This window comes from Haliaeetus albicilla, chromosome Z (genome assembly GCF_947461875.1).
Source record: "Haliaeetus albicilla chromosome Z, bHalAlb1.1, whole genome shotgun sequence".
Classification (NCBI taxonomy): Eukaryota; Metazoa; Chordata; class Aves; order Accipitriformes; family Accipitridae; genus Haliaeetus; species Haliaeetus albicilla.
The window spans coordinates 32,290,263-32,311,282 of NC_091516.1; the positions used below are offsets into that span (position 1 = coordinate 32,290,263).

At 35.8% G+C, this 21,020-nt stretch overlaps 1 protein-coding gene across 10 annotated transcripts in view; it reads right to left on the bottom strand.

Moving 5' to 3' along the window:
• AGTPBP1 (ATP/GTP binding carboxypeptidase 1) overlaps nucleotides 1–21,020 on the bottom strand; it is a 76,215-nt gene that overhangs the window by 35,372 nt on the left and 19,823 nt on the right. For all 10 annotated transcript variants that reach the window (XR_011323288.1, XR_011323289.1, XM_069776655.1 and 7 more), the window contains exons 6-20: nucleotides 20,799–20,862; nucleotides 20,303–20,449; nucleotides 19,901–20,032; nucleotides 17,887–17,980; nucleotides 16,391–16,428; nucleotides 14,639–14,847; nucleotides 13,996–14,173; nucleotides 11,709–11,806; nucleotides 10,548–10,664; nucleotides 9,204–9,913; nucleotides 5,575–5,658; nucleotides 5,209–5,295; nucleotides 4,968–5,116; nucleotides 3,368–3,455; nucleotides 2,529–2,673 (exon numbers count right to left, since the gene is read on the bottom strand). Coding sequence is in view for 8 of the 10 variants with exons in the window: in XM_069776655.1 (XP_069632756.1) it covers nucleotides 2,529–2,673; nucleotides 3,368–3,455; nucleotides 4,968–5,116; nucleotides 5,209–5,295; nucleotides 5,575–5,658; nucleotides 9,204–9,913; nucleotides 10,548–10,664; nucleotides 11,709–11,806; nucleotides 13,996–14,173; nucleotides 14,639–14,847; nucleotides 16,391–16,428; nucleotides 17,887–17,980; nucleotides 19,901–20,032; nucleotides 20,303–20,449; nucleotides 20,799–20,862 (2,340 nt within the window). In the remaining 2 variants the exon portion in view is untranslated. The remainder of the gene's footprint in view (nucleotides 1–2,528; nucleotides 2,674–3,367; nucleotides 3,456–4,967; nucleotides 5,117–5,208; nucleotides 5,296–5,574; nucleotides 5,659–9,203; nucleotides 9,914–10,547; nucleotides 10,665–11,708; nucleotides 11,807–13,995; nucleotides 14,174–14,638; nucleotides 14,848–16,390; nucleotides 16,429–17,886; nucleotides 17,981–19,900; nucleotides 20,033–20,302; nucleotides 20,450–20,798; nucleotides 20,863–21,020) is intronic.

Consider the following 21,020-nt stretch of genomic DNA (forward strand, 5'->3'; position numbering starts at 1 on the left):
CTAAAAGGGAGGAATTGTTGGAGAATAACTCAGAGAATTAGAACAGTCTATTTTGTGCAAGGTATATTTTGTATATATCAAATTAACAAGTAAGGCTGTAATCAGAAAAACACACACTTGGCATTCATAGAATAAGAACACCCTGGAACAATTAGGCCTTGATGTTTTGAGGATGTTTCATGTGCATTGCCCACTTGGTGAGAATACTCAAGGTCCATCAGAGAGAAAAGAAACATGAAAGATAATTGGACCTAAGAAATGTAGGAAGTGACTGATAAAAAGAAACATCCTGCCCCAGAAGGTGCCAAAGGCCAGATGATTGACAAGAAGCATGAACTGGGGGAAAGGTAAAGGTGGCAGGGGGAGATCGTGACCACCAACTCAGTTCCAGGCTGGAAAAACTTGCCCCCCCACACCCGCGAGAAAAACGCATGCTAATCTACATAGCAAACGAGGCTAATTTAAATATTACTAGTCAGTAGATGAGATGGTGACTACTAACCAATGAACGTGATTTTAGGCAGATTTTTACTAATCATGTAACAGAATAAATACATTGTTTTTCTTTGGCGTGGTGTGCTAGCTTTGTGGAATTAGCACCTAGCACCCACCTTTACACAAATATGAAATAAATAAAGTTTTTCCCTAGTGTGTGATTATTGGGTGGTTGCACACCAGGAAACAAATCTGCTTTTCAGACAACACTATCACTCTGTGCAGCCTCACTCTCTATCGCATGCACACAAATGCTGTGTGGACTAGGTGCAACCAACAAGACAGGTATGAGTGCATTTGGGGTCAGCAACTGGAGTGAGCAAGGGTCTCAGCATCAGCAAGTAGTTGGAGAGGCCACACACAGGCATCTCTGTGGGCACCACAGACTTTGTGTCCAAAGTGCCAGCTACTGTTGGGATCGAAGTGAGCAGACTTGGTGCCAGCAGCTGGAGCTGTAGGCAGCATAGGCACCCTTTGGTCCGTGGTATCAGCAGCAGAAGCGAGAGGGGGTCTCAGTGCCAGCTACTGGAGTGCGTAAGGGTCTTGGTGTCCAGTCACTGGGGCAAGAACAGTATGTGTCCCAAAACCAGCTAGTGGGATGATAAGGGTGAGTGAAGGAAGGGAGGGTGTCTCCTCCCCTCTAGTGCCAGCACCTAGAGTAGTAACATGGGTTATGAACCCATGTGCCTGCTACCAGCTGCTGGGGACAGGGGGCAAGCACATGCATATTCCCTGAAGCTAGTGTGCATGGTGGGGTGCATGTACGATTTGCTAGCAAACTTCGAGGTGGGCTACCCAGTTGAGTATGAGGCCCCAGGCCAAGGCAGGGGTATCAGGTGGGCAGAGTCCATGCTGGCATCTGGGGGTACTACAAGTGTGGAGTACCTGTGAGAAGAGCGTGCAAGCGCATGCATCTGTCTGCTAGCGAGCATCAGGCTGGACTAGCCTGCAAGTTGGAGGCCTGCACAGCAGGTAAGAGAGCCCAGCATCCAGGCAGGGGTATGGCATGAATAGGTCATGCCAGTCATCCACAAATGTGCAGGTGATTCTAGAGAGTGGATGGCTGTGTATTTTTACTAGTGAACAGCAATCCTTACCAGCTAGAGAGGACAAAAGGGAACTGGGTGTCTGCAGTTATCTTTTAAGCAAGTCCTGGTAGTGTTACACATGGGTGCCGCTGAAGGCAGCATGTTGTCTGTGCCAGTCTGTGTAGCCTGTTAAAAACTGGGGGGGGGATGTGCAAGTGTGTGTGTGTGTTATGTGTGAGTCTCTCTCTCTTTTTGGGATACACACTCATACTCGCTAGTGGTTGAACCTACAAGCAAACAGGGAAGCAGCAGCCATGTCCATCAGCCTGGGACAGAGACCCCGCGGGTCCCTTTGCTGGGTTCCAGCAGCCAGGCAGGAGGAACTGCCAGGCCCCAGAGCTGCTAGAGGCAGTAGCTCCTTATAACATCCCTTAACAGGTACTTCTTCCAAGAGCAAGTAGGGCTTAGTAAAAAGCTTCATTCAATGCTGTTACACACTGGCCACAGAGTCCCCAAGTTCGCTTTTATTGCTATGATAGAAACAACCAACAGAGATTCTAGCCAAGAGCTTTGCTTAGTACTAAAAGCTTCACAAAACTTCTTCAGCCAATTCATTATCCTAAAAAGGTCTCTAATTATCTTAGATATAGTAACTTGAATAGATCAGTTATGAAGAGGTATACATAGAAGAGGAGGATATGAGTAATTTTTCTAAAACACAAATACTCAATCCAATTAGCATCATTTCCTGTCAATTATGGATTATCATTCCCAGAAAACCCATTTAGCCTGCAAGTATCTACTTTATTTTTCCATGGACTGTTCTTTAGCACAACCTACAGACTTTACCAGTCTAAACACTAATATTTTATGAAAATTCTCCATTTTAAGGAGCATTTTGAACTTCATGAAAAGAAATAAAAAGAATTCACTCATGAATGCTTACATTTCACATTGTCCGAAAGTATAAATATTTATCTATGTAACAGATCATAATCTTCTTACCTTTAAAGTTGAGTATGTATACGGGTAGTGGTAAGCAAAGTAGCAAACATCATCTTTATGTTGGAAAGTCACTGTGAACGTAATTGTGTAGTAAGATTTTCCTTTCTGACCTCCAGCAGCAATTGAACTTCTTGAAAAGTGATTCCTAAGAGTAAAATGAAGGTAATTAACACATTAGAATAATTTTTTTTCATATCACTGATTATTCCTGAACACACATTCTAAGAGCCAGGAAGATTTTCAGTGATTGTGTTTCTCTTCTGCATACATCCAGGTTAAAAACCACTGGTTCCCACCATCTGTAAAATACTTTGTTATAACAGTGATACACATTCATTCATATTGGGAAAAGGCCAGTAAACAAATAACAAAACAAAACAAAAAAAGGAAGCACACAACTTCTGACCAAGAAGGGCAACGCATGGATATGCTGTACTATCTCATCCTGTGTTCCAGGATTGCTCTACAGTAATTGCACCATAGAATACAGGAGCCTAATTGCAAGCACCACGTGATCAGTATTATTGGAAGTCACTATTAAGATTTCAAGTAAGTATGCATATATACATTCCCTTAAAAGGTTCTCTGGAACAGTATGCAATTTCTTACAAAAGTGTAAAATATGAACAACCTAAATATTAGCAGTATGCTAACAAAATAAGACCCTATCTATTTCAATCACTTCTGTTACTCCCATAGTAACTCAGGAAGAAAACTGTTTACAACAGAACTACTAAAACAGAATTATCAAACTCAGAAGCAAACATTTCTTCTCAAAAATTGTACCTCATACTAATCTTCAGTGTAAGATTTGCTGTATGTTTGATTGGTCTACTTACTTATAGTAACAAATGTCTGTCCCAACACGAGTCCAACATGGTCGAGAATTTAATGCTTCTTGAACAGAATACATGAGGGGCTGCATACCTTAAAGACAAAATGCATCTCGCTTTAATGCTTAACATTACACATCAAGATCTTTGCAGTAACAGACCACACTGATATTTATAAATGAATCTCCGATCTACCTATACTCATTTACTCGCTATCATAGAGTGTATTTTCATGAATGCTTGGGTATTGTACACTCTTAACAAGGTGACAAAAGATTTTTCCCCCTCTCCCCTTATTATGTCCTAATTTTCAGCAAATAAGGAAAAAAAAAAGAATCAAACCTATGGAAGACCAAAATGAAATGTTACATGAAAGCTGTGGTTAGCATGAATGGTAATCTACAAGAAGTCTGGTCCCACTCCATCCAGCTCACCATTACAAAAAAGCTTCAAAGAGAATACAAAAAATTGATACAATCATCCATTCACCCGGATAGCTGGAAAATAACTGATGATTCAGGACAAATTTATTTTTTTTTTAAACAGTAACTCAAAAGTCTATATTTTTTAAAGACTATACTTCAGTTGAATACTTAATATGAAGTTAGAGTAGAAGATAATACATATTAATTGAACATTATTTACTAGTTAGATAATTAGCCAACTACATTGACTGATTCAGTCAGAGTACTTAAAAACAGACATAACTATCAGTTAAGTATATGCAACATATGAATGAAGATCTAAGGTAACTGATGAAGATCAGTAAATAATTTAAAAGCATCTTATTACTGGTTAAACTACCTGGTACTCTTGGATTTTATCAATGTGAATTGTACAATTACAACAAAGAAGAATATGACATTACTCTGTTGCAAGAGTTTGAGCTGGGGGGGTGTGGTATGGAACTTCTCCTCCTCCTTCTTACAGAATGAATTTCAGAAAATCCAGCAGGAAAAAAAACCAACCTAACAAAACAAATGGTTTTAAGCTGAATGACACACCACCCCCCCCTCAACAAGTCGAAGAAAGGCCTATTCGGTAAGCCAGTGCTTTTGGATGAGGTACAAGCAGCAAACACGACTCACTGGAGACTGCAAGGGTCACCTACGAAGCCCAGCATTTCAAAGGAGACTTACTTTTCCTTCTCAGATAATGTGCCTCTCTTCCCATCAATAACACAAAACTGTTTGAGAATGTCTCCGCTTACTTTCACATCTGAAAATAACACCTCTATTCAGAGAGGGATTAATGACAACAGCTGTCATTCTTCTTGCACCTATGTGGATCAACAGGCTTTGGTGGTGTGTCCCCCACCATGGTCTTAGGACAAATTTTAGCCGCAGCCACCAGTAAATTTGTTCTGCTTTGGCCTCACTTAAACAAAACTTCATTTTAAAAACTGACAGCCCACATTTTAAGATACTTTTTTTCATTTTAACTGAAACTTGTCAGAACATTTTCTAGTAATGCTATTAAAAAAGAATCTGATCTGACAACATGAAAATACTACTGATCCTGGGGCAGAGAGAAGGAAAGAGCTGAGCTGTCTAGTACAGATATTTTTCTACGTATTTCTTCTCAAAATATGGGAAATGTATCTTACCATAGTTAAATTGACTGTTTGACTTTTCACAGTTGATGATGTTAAACCGGTAACCAATGCCAGTTTTCATTCCACTAACTTCAAAGTAAAACCACTGATGATAATGATTGCTATTTATATCCGAGTTCAGAATTAGATCATACTCGTTTCTAAAGATAAAAAAAAAAAGATTGATTTGTTTTTGTTAAAAAGCAGAAATAAAAGGTCTTATGTGTGAAAAGAAAAAGTTGAAATATCTTACTTTCTGATCTGAATAACTTTGCGCAGATTTCCTGATTCAAATTTGGAATTAAACTTCAAGACATCTGCTTCCTCTGGTACTGAACAACTATGAGTAGAAAAAGAAAAGGGATAAAAATGAATAAAGCAAACTTAACTAAAACAAACTCATTAAGTTTATTTTAGTCCTCACTTGGTAATTTCGAAATTATTTTGAACCCTCCTCTAAATGCAGCCTGGACAGCAGAAACACTGTTACACCAGATGACACTTTCATTGAAGTCTGTCATAATAGTACTGCTTTAAGTATTACAAATAATATCACAGAAAAAGTAGAAAAGGATTAGGGTATTCGCTGAATATTGTTTTCCTAACAGTGAAAACTTACCTCAAATTATCAAGGTCATACACAACTCTGTCTATAATGTCATTTTGATGAATCAGTCTTTCAATATCTTGAGAGATTTTTGTCCTAAAATAAAAAGCAGAGTTCTCATTTAAGTTGTTCCATACTGTTTCCAATTACAAAAGAGGAATTACCTCATACAACAATGAAAACTAACAAAGCTGACATGAAGACAGTGGAACAGGTTTTCAGAGAGACCTCAGCCTCATCCCCACTTATGTGGGCAAACTGTAAGTGTACTTAAGTTTTAACACCTGCATTCACAGCTGACCAAGTCCAGTATTTTTATGTGAGGGAGCTGAGTTTTCATGCACACAACCCACTGGGTTTTCTCTTATGGGAAAAATGCACCATTTCATACTCTATGGTAGAAGCAGGAATTACTCAAACATTACTTATGTTAATGCTTTAATCCAGGACAGCACTTGATAACATTAATAACTTACATGAGTCCTACCATAACTAAAATTAAAGCATTTTAGAGAGTAGGTCATGCAGTGAGCATGTTAGTGCACTAGCTTTTCACCTCTGGAGATCTAGGTTCATCTATCAACTAGGTAACAAGTAAGAATGCATTTGGTGATGTCAGCAAAATGTCAGGTGTATGTTTATCCAGATCATAAAAAACATTGCACAACTGGCAGTTATCTAGGTCCTGGTCTGGAAAAGTAAGAATGTGTTGCAGTTCAAGAATGAAATATAGTGGCAGAGCTGTGTGGAAAAGCTTGCACAGCGCCTGCAATAAGAAGAAAAGGAGGCAGATTAACAATGAACAATACAGGAACAGAGCAGTAAAGTATGTTCAGACTGGAAATTCTCCATTTTATTAAAATAGATACTGTTAACTGATGAGAAGAAGGTAAGTGCACAACTCCAGTGCCTTTTATTAAATTTAACTGGAAAAGAAAACAAGTCATAAGACCAATGTACTGACAAAATTGTAAAGAGGCTGACTCACCACAATCTATCTGATCAGGTTTAGTTCAAGGCAGAACCACAGATTTTTGATCTTGCGCTTGATCTTACACAACTCCTTAGATCTCAGTATGCCTCAGCTCTAAAGGGTCACAATACTTGCTATCATCACAGCAGTTTTGCCAAGACAAAATCCATTACTGAATATCAGGCATTCAAAGATCATAGTAATAACCGATGTAGACAAAAGGAAAGAAGAAATGGCATTCAAGATGCACATGAAAAGGAAAAGTAGTAGCAGACATCTTCACGTTCAAAAAAAAAAAATCAAGACAAAAGAGGAGCTATTTTAAGATAATTAAAGGAAAAAACATAAAACCAATACTGGTGATGTGGAGCTCTATGTTTATAGGTTAGCCCTTTGTGGATCTTGATTTACCTGATGATCACTTCTAAGTGTCAGATGATTAGAAAATAAAGTGATTACAAAATACCGAAGTGTACAGCAAAAAAACCCCTAAAATTTTAAGGAATGGAAAAAAGTAGGAATTTAAACCCAAATGTATAAGGTATTGAATTATATAATAATTTTCTTTCCTAAAAGATAGAATAATATAAAACACTCAGGTATTCTCAATGACATTTTTCCAAGCAATAATAATTTGGTGAGACATTTGGTGAAAATTGCAAGTTACTAAATATAAACAAAAAAAGCAAAAGCCCTCCAAAGCACAAATTCAAAAACAGTGCATCTCCCAGCATATTGCAAGACTAAAAAAAACCAAAAAACCACCAAACAAACAAACAAAAAAACAACCACACCAAACCCCACACGCTTGTCTAACAAAAGTAAAAAGAAAACTCTAACTCCCCAGCTCAGCCCCCCACAACGTTTTCTTAAATTACAAGGACGGATTACGGCAACTATTTGTTTTCTAAAGGAGACTTAGCTAACAAGCAGCAACTAACTGCTTACATTAAGGAGAACATAACTCCCACTGAACACCAAAAGAGTTTGGACACAGCTTTGTAGAAGAGTTAAAAGCTTTTCCATGTCCCCTACCAAACTCATTTTCACCACCTTCCTATAAACTATAAATTCCAAAAAAGTTTAAGCCCTTTTTAAGCAGGTTCCCTTCTCAGAAATTTGTTACATTGCAGTAGCAAGACTGAGTCATTTGTAGAAAACTGAATTCTTACAAAGGTGTATCTTAAAAAGGTGATGCAGGATTTTTGATACAAGTTTAGCAACTTTACCTGATATTCATTCCTGTTTCACACAGGACCTAAAAAAGTTACTTTCAATGTAGAAAATACAACAAAAATAAAACATTTTAAAGTTAAAATAAAATATACACTAGAATCACCTTTACGGTTTAGAAATCAGCTTTATGTATAACCACACAGGTAGCTTTGTTGATTAAATGTCAGAATTAATACAGTGCTTTATAGCTAAGAAGAATGAGCATTGGAATGAAAAATTTCATCTGACTTCACTCAACTTCACTCAGATAAAATTCAGAATTATTAAGTACTACAAAAACATCCATGAATATTTGCAAGATTTTCTTAAAATGCAGTTCTTACAAGATTTCTGACTAAAGACTATCTCCCTTCTAAACTGGCTGAATGCATTTAAAAAACAAGCTTGTAGGGAAGATTATCCTCCTTCAACACTGAACAGTGCTTTCTAGTAACGGTATATTCATTACATCATTAGTGTTTCAACACCTGGTCATTTCACTAGAAAGATCACTTTTTATGACACATGTGAAACAGCTAAAGGATTTTAATTATACAATCTGAAGACACTTAATCTCTTAGTCATTTTAATATCTAAATGTAAATATGAAGACTCATGAAACCGGTTAAAGTATAAAGCTGAAAGCATTCAATCTAATAATTAAGCAAGTGGCAAGGTCTCACAGTTACTATTACATGTTCTGCTAACATGCTCATTTGTCTTTATAGTAACTTACTATGCATATGAGCCAGCTCTTCATACCACCTCTGCAAATTATTCTTAAGAGTCTCATCACCCTTCATCATCTTCTAATATCTCTCAGTGAAGAAATAAATGGGTGTGCTGATGTGTTCATTTTTATTGGTTTGTTTTATTTTTCTTTCAGCATTTACTGTGTGTCATTCTGCAGGACTGAACTCAAACTGCATCCTCAGCATTTGTTACCTCTAAATACTCTTCTACTGCAAACACTAAAAAAGCAAACACTTAAGTGCACTAATTTTTTAATTTTTGCCACTACATTTTCCTGAAAGATAGTTTTGTTAGCACAAAGAGAAAAGCTGAAGTATCTCTAAACTACTAACTCTCCTATCTTTGCTAAGACCTGAAGGGAGTACTCAAGAGGGGTTTTTTGTTTGTTTGTTGGGTGTTTTTGTGTGGTGTTTTGGGGTTTTTTGCAAACTACAAGATTTAGATGGGGGACGGTGGGAAGGCAGAAAGGGAGACTATAAATTTTACTGAATTACAGAATTAGCAATTACAGAATCAGACTGTGTTCTTGTTTATGGCTCTGCATTGATCAATGCCTACTCATCTACCTTCAGACTGCTTTTCACTGAAAACAGTTTTAGATACCAAAGTAAACATTGTATATGTGCCTGTTAATCTCATCCTAAAGATTGTTTCTTAAGGCAAGGAAAATAATGACAAAAAAAGGAGTATGGTAACTCACCTCTGCACCCCATATGGCCTTTCCAGAATAGGCTCCTTAAATGGGGGTGGAATATGGCCAAAATAATCTGGATAGGCCACTTCTGAATATTCAGGAATAGACTTTGTGGTTTTTACCATTTCAATATAAAGATCACAGTCATGAACTGGTGATACATCAGAAACCTCAAGCACGACTTGTTCCCCTGATGAACTAGATCTGGAATCCTCCTCCTCTGAATCCACTCCAGTGCAGCAGAGTTTTCCCAGCTGGACAGATGATCCTTCAAAGAGGCTGCTTCCACAGGGTGAAACATGTTCGCAAGGTTTACTACAAGCAAGTGTGGTAAGGCTAGTTTTGCTCTCCTTCTTTATTACACACCCTGTAGAATAATATTGGTCATTTTTTGCACTGCTCTGCAGACTGATTCTGTCCAAGCCCTTCACAATATCTTGGCTTAGACACTGGCATGATGGAAGCAGATTTCTTTGATCATTTTGCTGATGTAAACTACTATCTTTGATACTATCTTTCTTTGGTAGTTCCAGAAAGGCTGGCCTTCTGTTATATTCCTCTGCCAATAAAGGATTGCTCTCCTTTAAAATAACTCCTTTCATTGACTGTTTTGCTTCAGCAGAGTGCTCCTCTCCTGCTGTAGGAACAACAATAGGTCCACACAGATTTGCATCAGGTACAAAAGGCTTTGGTTCCTTGGAAACTAAGTCACATTCCTTAAAAAATAAAAAAAAAAAAAATAAATAAAGAGATTGTAAAAAAGTACAGAGTTCCTAAAGTTTCATTTCTATTAGACACAAACATTCTCCTTCATTGCTCCTGAGGTGCATTTTGCAATAATCCAAAATAAGTGTAATTTAAAAGACAACAGTTACTAAGTTTTAAACTTATATAAACATAGCAATGAAATTTCAGCTTTCACAAGAAGATAGCGTCAAAGCAATAAACAAGTAGATCATCAACAACAAATTATCAAGTCAATGCAATACCCCAGATATTTTCACCAACTACTTTAAAGAGGTGCACAGCATTTAAGGAAATACCTAATACAATCAATGTTTGTCAGAAATTTCATGTCCTTTCTTACTATTTTACTTTCTGCTGTGTGTAATAATCAGACATCAGAAAACAGTTTTCCTTTATATCCACCCACAATCCCCTTCTCAGTCAGATTAAAGTAACCTATGACATTTAACTAAGTAATTCACTATACAGCACTCTCATATGTAGCTCTAGAACTGTAGACTCATTTTTTGGCTAGGGGACCTATCCACCCAAAAAAGAATATCAAAGTGTATTCCAGAGTCAACCCCTCATGACAAGTAATGCCTTGGGAATTATACACTTTACCTGAAAGTTTTCTGAAAGTTCCGGGAAGAATTGCTCATATATTTTCAGTTCTTCTATGGGTCTTCCCAATTCCTGTCTAGGTTTCAGTTTATTAATATCGGTCTCAATATCATCATTCTGAAAGAGCACCAGAACAAATTAATCTTACATCCAGAATTAATGAACTTCTAAAATAATTAGATTTACCTTTTACTTCGGACACAGCCATGCTTTAAGAGCTGAATAGCACTATTTTAAAATTAGCTGAACCTCACCTTTCACCATGAAGTTTTAAGCTGCTCAGTTTTATTAGCATGTCGAAGCCTCCATTTCAACAGAAATATTACAAATACCTCCGTTTTCTTGCTTTCATCCAAATGTATTACGCACAGACATCAGACTACACTTTATATGAGATCTGTGCATAATCCAACTATTGCAACCTGGAATGTGGAGATCTCATCTGACTGCAGTGACAAAGGAGTAACAGCTTCTATGGAAGATACTCCCTTCACTGGGGCTCATGAGAGCCTTGAATAAAATTTGCCATTGCAGTCTGTGGACAGACAATTTATTAACTCCTGAACATATGTAACATCAAAATATAGAATAAGGCAGTTCTGGCCAAATGTCCTTTCATGTCATGGCTGGCAGCTGGAGAGCAGAACAAGACCTTCCTAAAGTGATACAACAGTGAGAGGTCTGATCTCTACCTCTACAGTTGGCTGAACTTCAAAGTTACCTTACTGAAACACTGACCTATTCAATCCCAGTCCAGAATGACAGGAAAAGTTAGAGCAGCTCCTACACACTAAGCAGCTTAGGTAGGAAGAGCGAGCTGAGGGAAATACAAGTTGGGAGCAGAACAGTGCTAAAAGAGTTTGCAGTTTGGTTCCACTGTACTCCAGATGCATCAAGTATGAAGCAAACAGGTTTTGACAAAAATCTAGAAGCAATCTGAACAACAAAGGTTGATATTTTCAAGCACCACACACCCTCCTTAAGTTTCAGGAACTTTTTTAATTGTAGAAACTGCCCTGAAAACCTCCTCAAAGTCCTTTTAACACTTAAAACATTTGGCTGTATACATCATTCAAGCAACTTAAAAAAAAATAAACAACTGTAAAAAAATAAAAACCTGCTGTGCCTGATTTTTGCCTGTTAATTTTGTCTCATACCAACCTTAAAATGTTGGTCCCTGTCATCATCATTTTCGGTTTCAATTTCTGATTCTGTTTCAGCATCATCGTTATCATCACTTTCATCTACTACATCATCCACTACGGTACAAAAGAGTTTTGTAAGGCAGATTATACATTTAATCCAATACATATGCTCAAAAAAATTTCTGTATTCTGGGTTTATTTTCTTTTTTACTTACCAGTTGAAAAAATGTGAAAACCAACTAGTAAACACTAATTACTATTACCAGATTTACAAAACAAAATAATTGTTTGGCAATAATGCAGACTCAATTTATCACATTTCTATCCAGTTTTAAGTCAAAACAAAGATCTCTGGTTTAAACAAAGCAAAACAAAACAAAAAACCACTCCACCACCCCACCTCCCCCCCCCAAAAAAAACCCAGTAAGACAGCAGATGGCCATAGAAATACTTTACGATGTGGATAGGCCAAGAACATCTCAGCACGGCTTGAGGTCAGCACAAAATGAGATGACTCTGAAACCTTTTCCCAAAGTAATAATGATCACATCCAAAAAAAAAAAAATTAAGGTCTCAGAAGCTTTTAGTCATGTCACCTAGTATTGACCCCATATCAGGGAACGGTGGGACAAAGTACCCCCTTTACCATTTTTGTCTTGCTTAAATGGGGCCTAACAATTAAAGGAAAAAAAAAAAAATCAAGTGTATCACTGGAGATTCAACCAGTAAGGATAATACTCAAGGAGAGTAGTCACTGCAACTGCTTAGCATGAACAGGTTGGGAACTAAATTTTACCCCCAAAACGTACAGCAAGATGTTATTTTTTAGACATGGGGAACTAGTTGGACACTAATGACTAATTTCTACTTGAGTTAGAGACCCAGTACATTGAAGGATCTATGACCTCCTCCTTTCGTAACAAAGAAAAACAATGAGAAGCAAACTAATTGACTAATGAGAATTGGGTTAGCTTACTAGTGGCAAATTTGATCTTTTTCTAGAAATCTCATGAAGTTTGATGCTGGGGGTTTTTTTATTATGTTTTCTGAAAGAGTGTTTTCCATGCAGGAAATTTGCTGATTGTCAGTAAAATTCTCACTCAGAGGTTTACAAATTATACTGATTTTCTAGTGTATTCAGAATGATTACATGTATTACTTTTACAATGCTGACTATACAAGATTATATTTTTAATAAACTCAGAGCAGTAACCACCCCAATATTCTACACATCTTTTAATACAGAATTTTTTCCTTGAAAAGAAAATCCTATGTATCCTATTTCCCTAAGTTTTTCACTTCTTTTTTGTACAGATAACAAACCTTTTAAAAAAAACATGTCAATAGTCAGTCTACTTCAACATACTGTATTAAGTAGACGTTTAATTTCTGTGAATTTTGAAACACATTTCTAAATCTATTTTCTATGTTGAAGACAAAACAAAGAAACTCTAAACTCCAGCAGTTTGACTCTGACCCATATGAACCCCAATCAGATAGCCGTCTTCTTTCAGATTATGATCCCATTTTGTTTCAAGAATATTGTGAATAAGAAGATATTAAGAAGTCTGACTTTGCCTCTTCATTTTAGAGTAACTTTCTGACAGCAACTTCATTAGTTGCTTACCCAGGTATCAAGCTATTTCACCATATCTAAAAATGCATTAAATATTAATCATCCAAAAATAACGAAAAGTGTTTACAATGGGACGAATCTATTTCCTACAAAGCACCATACAAAAATGCTTTGCAGACAAGTGTTGCCTAAAAGACTGCAACAGTCCAAGAAAGCAGCTCTACTTTTCTCATCGTACAAATGAAGGAATAATCACAATAATTTAAAAAATAATGCTTCAAATGGCACATTAATCTAAATTCACTACATGCAGTTTATCAGAGTAACAGAAGTAAATCAAGCAATATACACTCCCGTAAAACACCATGTACACTCCATTTCACAAAGGAGAATGTGTATGATAAGTGAGTTAAAAAGAGAGTCCATTTAGGTTTGTAGATTAATACGTACAGCCTATGCTTTATACTTCAGAGTTTGATGAACATCACATTTTAGTTCCTGTTTTATTTTTTATCTCAGAAACATAACCACATGTGTGGACAAGATTATCATCAGTTAAAACTTAACATTAGAAATTGGTGCTCTGCACTAACAGCCACTGACCCTTTGCTAGCTGAGAAGGGTCTCAGTGTCCAAATTTTAATGGAGAACACAAATAACTGCAATTGATTCCACCTTACATAAAGCAAGACATGCTTAAAGACAAAATATTACAAAATTACCATACCATCAGGAGGCAAGTTGTACAGCTGAGCCACAGGACCACTGGCAGGAATAACTGGGAGTTGGAAATGGAAAGCACTTTTAATAGTTGGTAAAGGAAGACGATTTTTAGGAAAACATTTTCTCATTATTAGGCTGGATGTGTTGACAAGAGGATCAAGAGTTCTTACTGCAAGGCACTCCTATTAACAGGAAAATAATGAAGACAAGAAAAAAAATGTATCTCTCAAACTAATAGTCAAGCTACATTTGTTTTACAGAGTTCTAGAATTCACTAATAGCAAAGTATTTTGTTTACAATAAATTTTGCTAATGCCTCCTTTGAAGGCCAGAAGAACCTCTACCAACTTAAGTTCAACTTTTTTAAAAAGCCAAACTTCAAAATTATAAGCTTCCCCCCCCTCTTTTTTAAAATTAAGTTCAACAGCCCCTCCCAGGGATAGTCACAGCCAAATAACAGCAAATATGAATTTAATTCTGTACTATTTCATTCCACTTCAGTCAACTGCAGAAAATAATCCTTACCCCCCTAATCAGTAATGACCATGAATATCATAAAAGAACTACGACAAATCTGAGGTCAGCATGTGTTTTTAAAGCTGAAGAGTCAAAAACAACAACAAAAAACCCAACACAGATAAACTTACTTGTGAAGTGTTGTAAAGAATTTTCATCCCATTGGCATCAATGAATGCTTTTCTTCCCAATTTGATGTTTGTAACACTTTTAATGCACTGTAAAACTCCTTTACGTATCAGCATGTATCTGTGTCGACTATCGTGACGGTGCCAATCAACATAAATTGTTAAAAGCACGTGCACATATCCTCTGTCTACTGCTCTCCTGGCATTTGTTTCTTTATAAAAAAGTTAGGAAAGAAAATTAAAAATTGCCCAATGATTCAATGTTATTGTCAAGTCAGTATTAAAAGTATTCTTTTTACCCAAATAACTGAATCGTTTCATTTAAAGCAGTATTTTAGCCACGCTTAGCAGAGTTTTACATCAACCTGAACAGAAATGACTAACTCAGGCCAGTAGTCTACACTTTATTCATCAGAATAACATTGCATGTAATTTTCATGGTTTACCAGAAGAACAGTGTGCATTACACTTAAAGGTAATTGTAAGATACTGTCAGATAGCAAATTAAATAAAAAAGTTTATATAAAGCATATCTATCTCTATCCACACACACTGTGTACATAGATAGAAGATTTGAAACAAACTTCTTACTGCTTGTAATCCATAGAGTTTTGCAGCAGCTATCACTCAAATTTGATAAACGCAAAATACCTCTACCCAAATACTGGATAATCAGTATGACAACTGGACTCTACACACCAGAGATTAGTGTTCTTATGAAAAGATTTACATGTACAAAGTGTAGGAAGTTACAATGTCCAAAGCCCTCAGGACTGAATAAGACATCTCAAAATAAATGCACAAGACCTCCTTTTTTAAAGACACACCTTTTCAACATTTAAATTCTTTCCTCAACATTAAAGTTTAACTGCCAATTTACAGAACAGAATACTGACAATAATTCAGAAATATTTTTTTCCCTAAACATCCTAAGGAGAAATTCCAATATTAGTAAATACACAAATCTGTAAGATCAAGGTATCACACAGATCAAACATGAGAAATCTCAGCACCCTGTAATAATCGGTACAGAAGTTTCCTGTCATTTGCCTGAAATGGTTTTCTGCAAATCTAATCACATCTCAGTTCTTATCCAACTCCACTAAAACTACCAGGAATGCTGTAGCTTTTATACAACTGTTTAGAGAGAATGAGTTTTTAATTCCTTGTCAGTTACAATCCTGACACAAAATCTGCACAGATGACATTTGTCAGGATCCACCTCTGCCGGCTAAGACAGCCAACGTCTGGGAACAGACCATTGTTTCGTTAATCTTGGTTCCACTTCATGAGCATCACTGACAGACTTGTCATGAGGAACCAAGACCTAATTAGTCAGGAAGGTACCTGAAGAAACCCTGTATTTTGCCCTGCCATCCAACAGATATTTTCAGATGTATGTATAAAGAAGATGCATAGGAGCTAAGTTACAGATATCTGTTACTGAAGGCCTGAGATGAATGACTGTAAAAGGCTATTCCTCCACCTTGGATCCAGACCAGGTGTGCAGAAGCAGCACAGCCTTTCTGCTGCGTAATTGAAGAAACAGTAACTAATTAGTAAACACATACATATATACCATACAAATACTAAAGCACCAGAGACTGCAGATACAATTGTAGCCTTACGTCTAAGTTTTCTAGCCTTGATTTTGCATTGGCCACAGACTTTAATATTAGTTTTATTCTGTGTATATATACACACACATATATATATCTCAACTAGACAAACAGATTTTTGTAGTCAAACACTTACTTGATTTTAGCAATGCAGCAAGTGTGTCTAAAGCAACCCTGTCAACATAACAAGAAAAGTCAAAACAGCAACCAACCAGCAAGCTTAATCTACAACACTGTAAAGCTATATAAAATATTTACTGCTAGCAGATTTATTTAGCATCTATGCTCATGTCTTCCTGGTTGCACTGTATCACAGACTTTGCTTTTAAATATTTGATTTTACTAAAATATCACGCATATCTGCTATATCTGAAGTCTGATGGTGAAATTTAAAAATAGCAATGCAATGGCTATTCAAACTTTCAGCCTTTGCAAAAAGACACCATAAATGACAATGTAATGTTTATGAACCGTACTCAGTAAATGAGATACTTCCGAAACTCACGTTTTTATGTTAGCAGCAGAACAAGTACTTCTACAAAGCAAATGACACTATTTTAGAAAACTGTAGCTCAAAACTGGCAGTGTATGAATATATTGAAGAGTAATACTCATCAATCTGTACTACAATACAAGATCGTCAGTGTAAGATTTTTCTTGTACAAGAAGATCTTGTTTCAGTTAACTCAAGATGTACACTAGAAAATGTATATACTTATTTTTACCCTCTTTGTAAAGATAGACTCCATGCATCTGATCTTAGACTATAAACAAGGCTATCATGATTACTCACATCATGGAATAGCAAGTTCATATGTCTAATTATAGCTGCAGCTTAAAAGGGGCAGAGCATTTTTTTTTACAAGATACTCCACTGACCACAAACTTAGATAACATAACACTATTTTTTTTTGTACTGAAGTTAGAAGATGAACAACATGAGATTACTATTTTGCTAACCAGATGAAAAATTCAGTTTTCCACAGGTAAGTACTTCAAAAAGGTGGTAATATATAAAGAAAGGGCTCTCTCCAGTTAGATCCACTTATCTATTTTTACCCTAAATTCACTTAAAGAAAAAAAGAGAAAAATACACTGGGTGGGGAATCTAAAGTCACCACTTTAAGGTATGCAGTTATTTATTTTTTAAGCACACAATAGCCCACTAGACAGACATTGCTGGTGCTTACTACTGTGTTTTATGTTTTTGCTCTGAGAGTCTGTAATTGCTTTGAAGTAAAACAGAAAGAAAATTCTATTATAAAACAAAATAGATAGTGACTCTAAAACCACAAAGGAGGTGTGGGAGCCAATTCAAAAAATCGAAAAGTGACGGGAATGTCTTGATCTGTTTGTCCTGATTTGGGGATAACCCCTGTACAGTTTCCACACAGGAATATCAGAGACAAAAAATAACATTTATATTATTTTACCAGTACTGTAACTAGACATCCAAATATTTTGTTTCACTCTACTGGGTAAAATTAAACTGTCAGATTTGTGGTTCTCCTTCCCACCTCCTTTCAAATATGAGTTACATTTGATTTCCCTAATACAATTTTTCATTTACAAGTAAGTTTCAAAACTTATCTCAGGTTTTTCCATATACTATATTAAAGAGACCTTACTTACTTCATAAGGCTAGTGTTCTTTTTACTAAAAGGGCCAATGATCTTAAACATCAGTTCTACTACTCCATTCTTTCCCAAGGACACTGCATTTACAGCTGGAAGAGTTAAAAACAATCCATTTTAAGATAATGTAATAAGAAAAGCAAAAGAAAAAAAATATATCAATATACTCAAACTAAAATCCATGCAAGTTAATTTTTAAGTACAAAAACGTTAAACATGTTTGGGCTTTAAGACATACAATGACAAGCAGACAGCACTCTCTACATAATTAGTGTGATAATCCAATCCTGATAAAACTTGGAAAAGAAGGAAAAAATTAATTATTAATTTACAAATAAAATTATGTACTACTTCCAATGCACGCTTCTGCTTTCTTTGTTATTAAGATATATCATAAAAAGACTTTTCTTTGAAAAAAGTCTCACAGTTTATCAAAACGGCAGGGTTTCTAAAATTCTTAAGTCTAACAAGTCCTATGACCTGCTATTATCCTTCAGTATCGGGAAAGATAGGTATGTCCACCACAATTTGAAAGCCAAGCGTTTGCTGCAAAATTTAGAAATGCCAGTTGGTATAAGCTTTCCTGAGCTACACATTATGCATGTGTGTTCTCAGAAAAAAAAAAAATTACCATCTATTTGAAAGGGAGAAAATTAAAAGAAATTATGCTAAGACCTACATTCAAGAAATGCACACTGGATGTATATATGGCTGAAGCCCAATGCCCACTGAAAATACAAACTGCTGAAAGAGGCACAGAAATTCAATTCCCAACCGAGTTTAGCAATATGCATTCCTAACAAAGTGGAAGAGAGCAACTAAGAATTGACTTCAACACAACAAATTCTGTTATTAGTGTAGAATTTAGTACTCGAACCGAAGTTGCAATTTCATCATTATTAGCAGCAACATTACACCACTAGAATCTAAGTTAGGATTCTATGCTGGTAGTAACTGTATACAAACTTTAAGTAGTACTTCCCATTTACGTGTAATAAACTACTAGTTTATCTGCTAATAAGGAGTGGGAAATACAGAAAGATACAATTGATCTAAGCAGAATCCTAATTAAAGACTCAGTTCAATTTCCCATTTTCAGGATGAAGCAAATTTTCAGCTAAGCTATGTAACTATCTGTATTAAAGTCTTCCATTTAGAAACATTTTACCTCATTATCAGACGGCTCAACAGAAATAAAGCTTCCACATTTTAAAAATATTGGGACTTTATGAATTATAGGTGCTCATGTGAATGTCCTGAAAACATGATCTCATAGATCATCAAATCAATTCTCTTGGAGGAATGTGGTTATGTTTTCACTTTCTCACACTTCTTTAAGAGGTTTAACGGTCATTTTGAGCTCAAAGGAAAAACTTAAGAGCATCTAACCAACAGTAGAAACACGGGAAGAACCACACTATTTTTATCAACTTCCTACTGCCTGCCCAAACAATTAATTAGGCTCTTGTGAAAGAATGTTAGTCCAATAGTAGGGCACTTCAAGACAAGGAATAAGGGAAAGGTTAAATAAAGAAATAAAATATGTCCTGTGTGAACCAAGTTTTAAATTAGCAATCAGGAATTAAATAAAATAATAAAAAGCAAAAAAAACATGAGCATGTATAATAAAGAGAATAATTATTTAATTTGAAGTGCTTTTGCAAGCACAGTGTTAGCATTTCTGGTTTAGATCTTAAAGCATCAGCACTTATGCAAACCAGATGACTCAAAATTCCACACATCCAATAGCACTGGTTAAACCCCGCCCAACTATATATATATTTACGTATATATAATCACACACACTGAACAAAACCCAAAGATATACAGAAATACAAATATGCTTCACAGTTTTTATTAGAATTTAAGCGATTTGACAATATAAAAAGCAAAGTGTCTGCTAAAAATAATTATTTTAAACATCTAACATTAAACAAGCATTTAGATCTGGTATTTTAATTGTTGTCTAGATAAAATATCACATGGGAAAGAAAATAATCTGCAATACTTACAGTTGGTTGAGTAAACTCTTAATACTTGAAGACATGGCAGTATTAGCCTGTGGTTCTGCAAATTCTGCTTCACTAAATTCAATGATATGTTGAGGGCACCATTAATTCTTGCTTTCATGCCAATCTTTTTGTCTGACATCAAAGAAATACAAGATCAATCAAACTAATTTTGAAATTATTATAAAAAATAAATGAACTGTGAATTCCTTCTACTGATAATGTCAACTCTGCATTATCTATATTTCACCATTCTATCCTCCCCTCTGTTTTACTCCTCCTTTTGTTCTCTACCAGTTCTGAGTACGTGGATGCTTATACAATAATAGTAAGAAAATTGTTCTTAAGTTTCAGTCATGAAACTGTAAAGTATTAAGCCATATTACTTAAGTATATCATTATCACCTTTTGGACCAATTTTTGCAAGAAGAGTATGAAGAAGCACCATTAATTCTTCATTTGGTGGAGTGTCTTTGCTGGCAGTCAAAAGCAGCTGCAATAAGATCTGTGTCCCTCCTTTAGTGACTAAGACGCTGGCTCTCCGACCACCACCTAGAAATTAAAACTTAACTGATATCTCTGAAGCCAAAGAACAAATTAAGTATCAAAGCTACAGTTATCATAAAGAGAGTCTTTAGAAGAGCAATATTTTCTTCAAGTGTGACTGCACTATTTAAGAACATGCTGGAATTAAGACTTGCAGCAACATAAATTATTTGTGTATGATTATTTGAAAAGTGACTTCAGTCCTTATGTTTTTTATTCTGCATATAAATCAGCTTTAGCAATTGTCAGAAACAAACAAACAAAAAAACACCAAGAAAACAAACAAACAAAAAACCAGTCTGCAGAACAATACAGGAATAAAAAAATCACAAATTGTTCCTTAATGAAAACTTACCAACGGAGACTACCTCAATGAGAATATTCAATATATTTAGAATAGTTTGAGGATCTTTTGTATTCTGCAATGAAAACCAGAGAGATTTCTTTGCTTAATGTGGAAGTCTGATACAGTGGTTTAGATAGTTAAAGCTCAGAGAAATTGCCACCACTAAATCAAACAGAACTTAAGATGTAATAACCCAGCTAACCATCCCACTATGCAGCCTGAATTAACCAC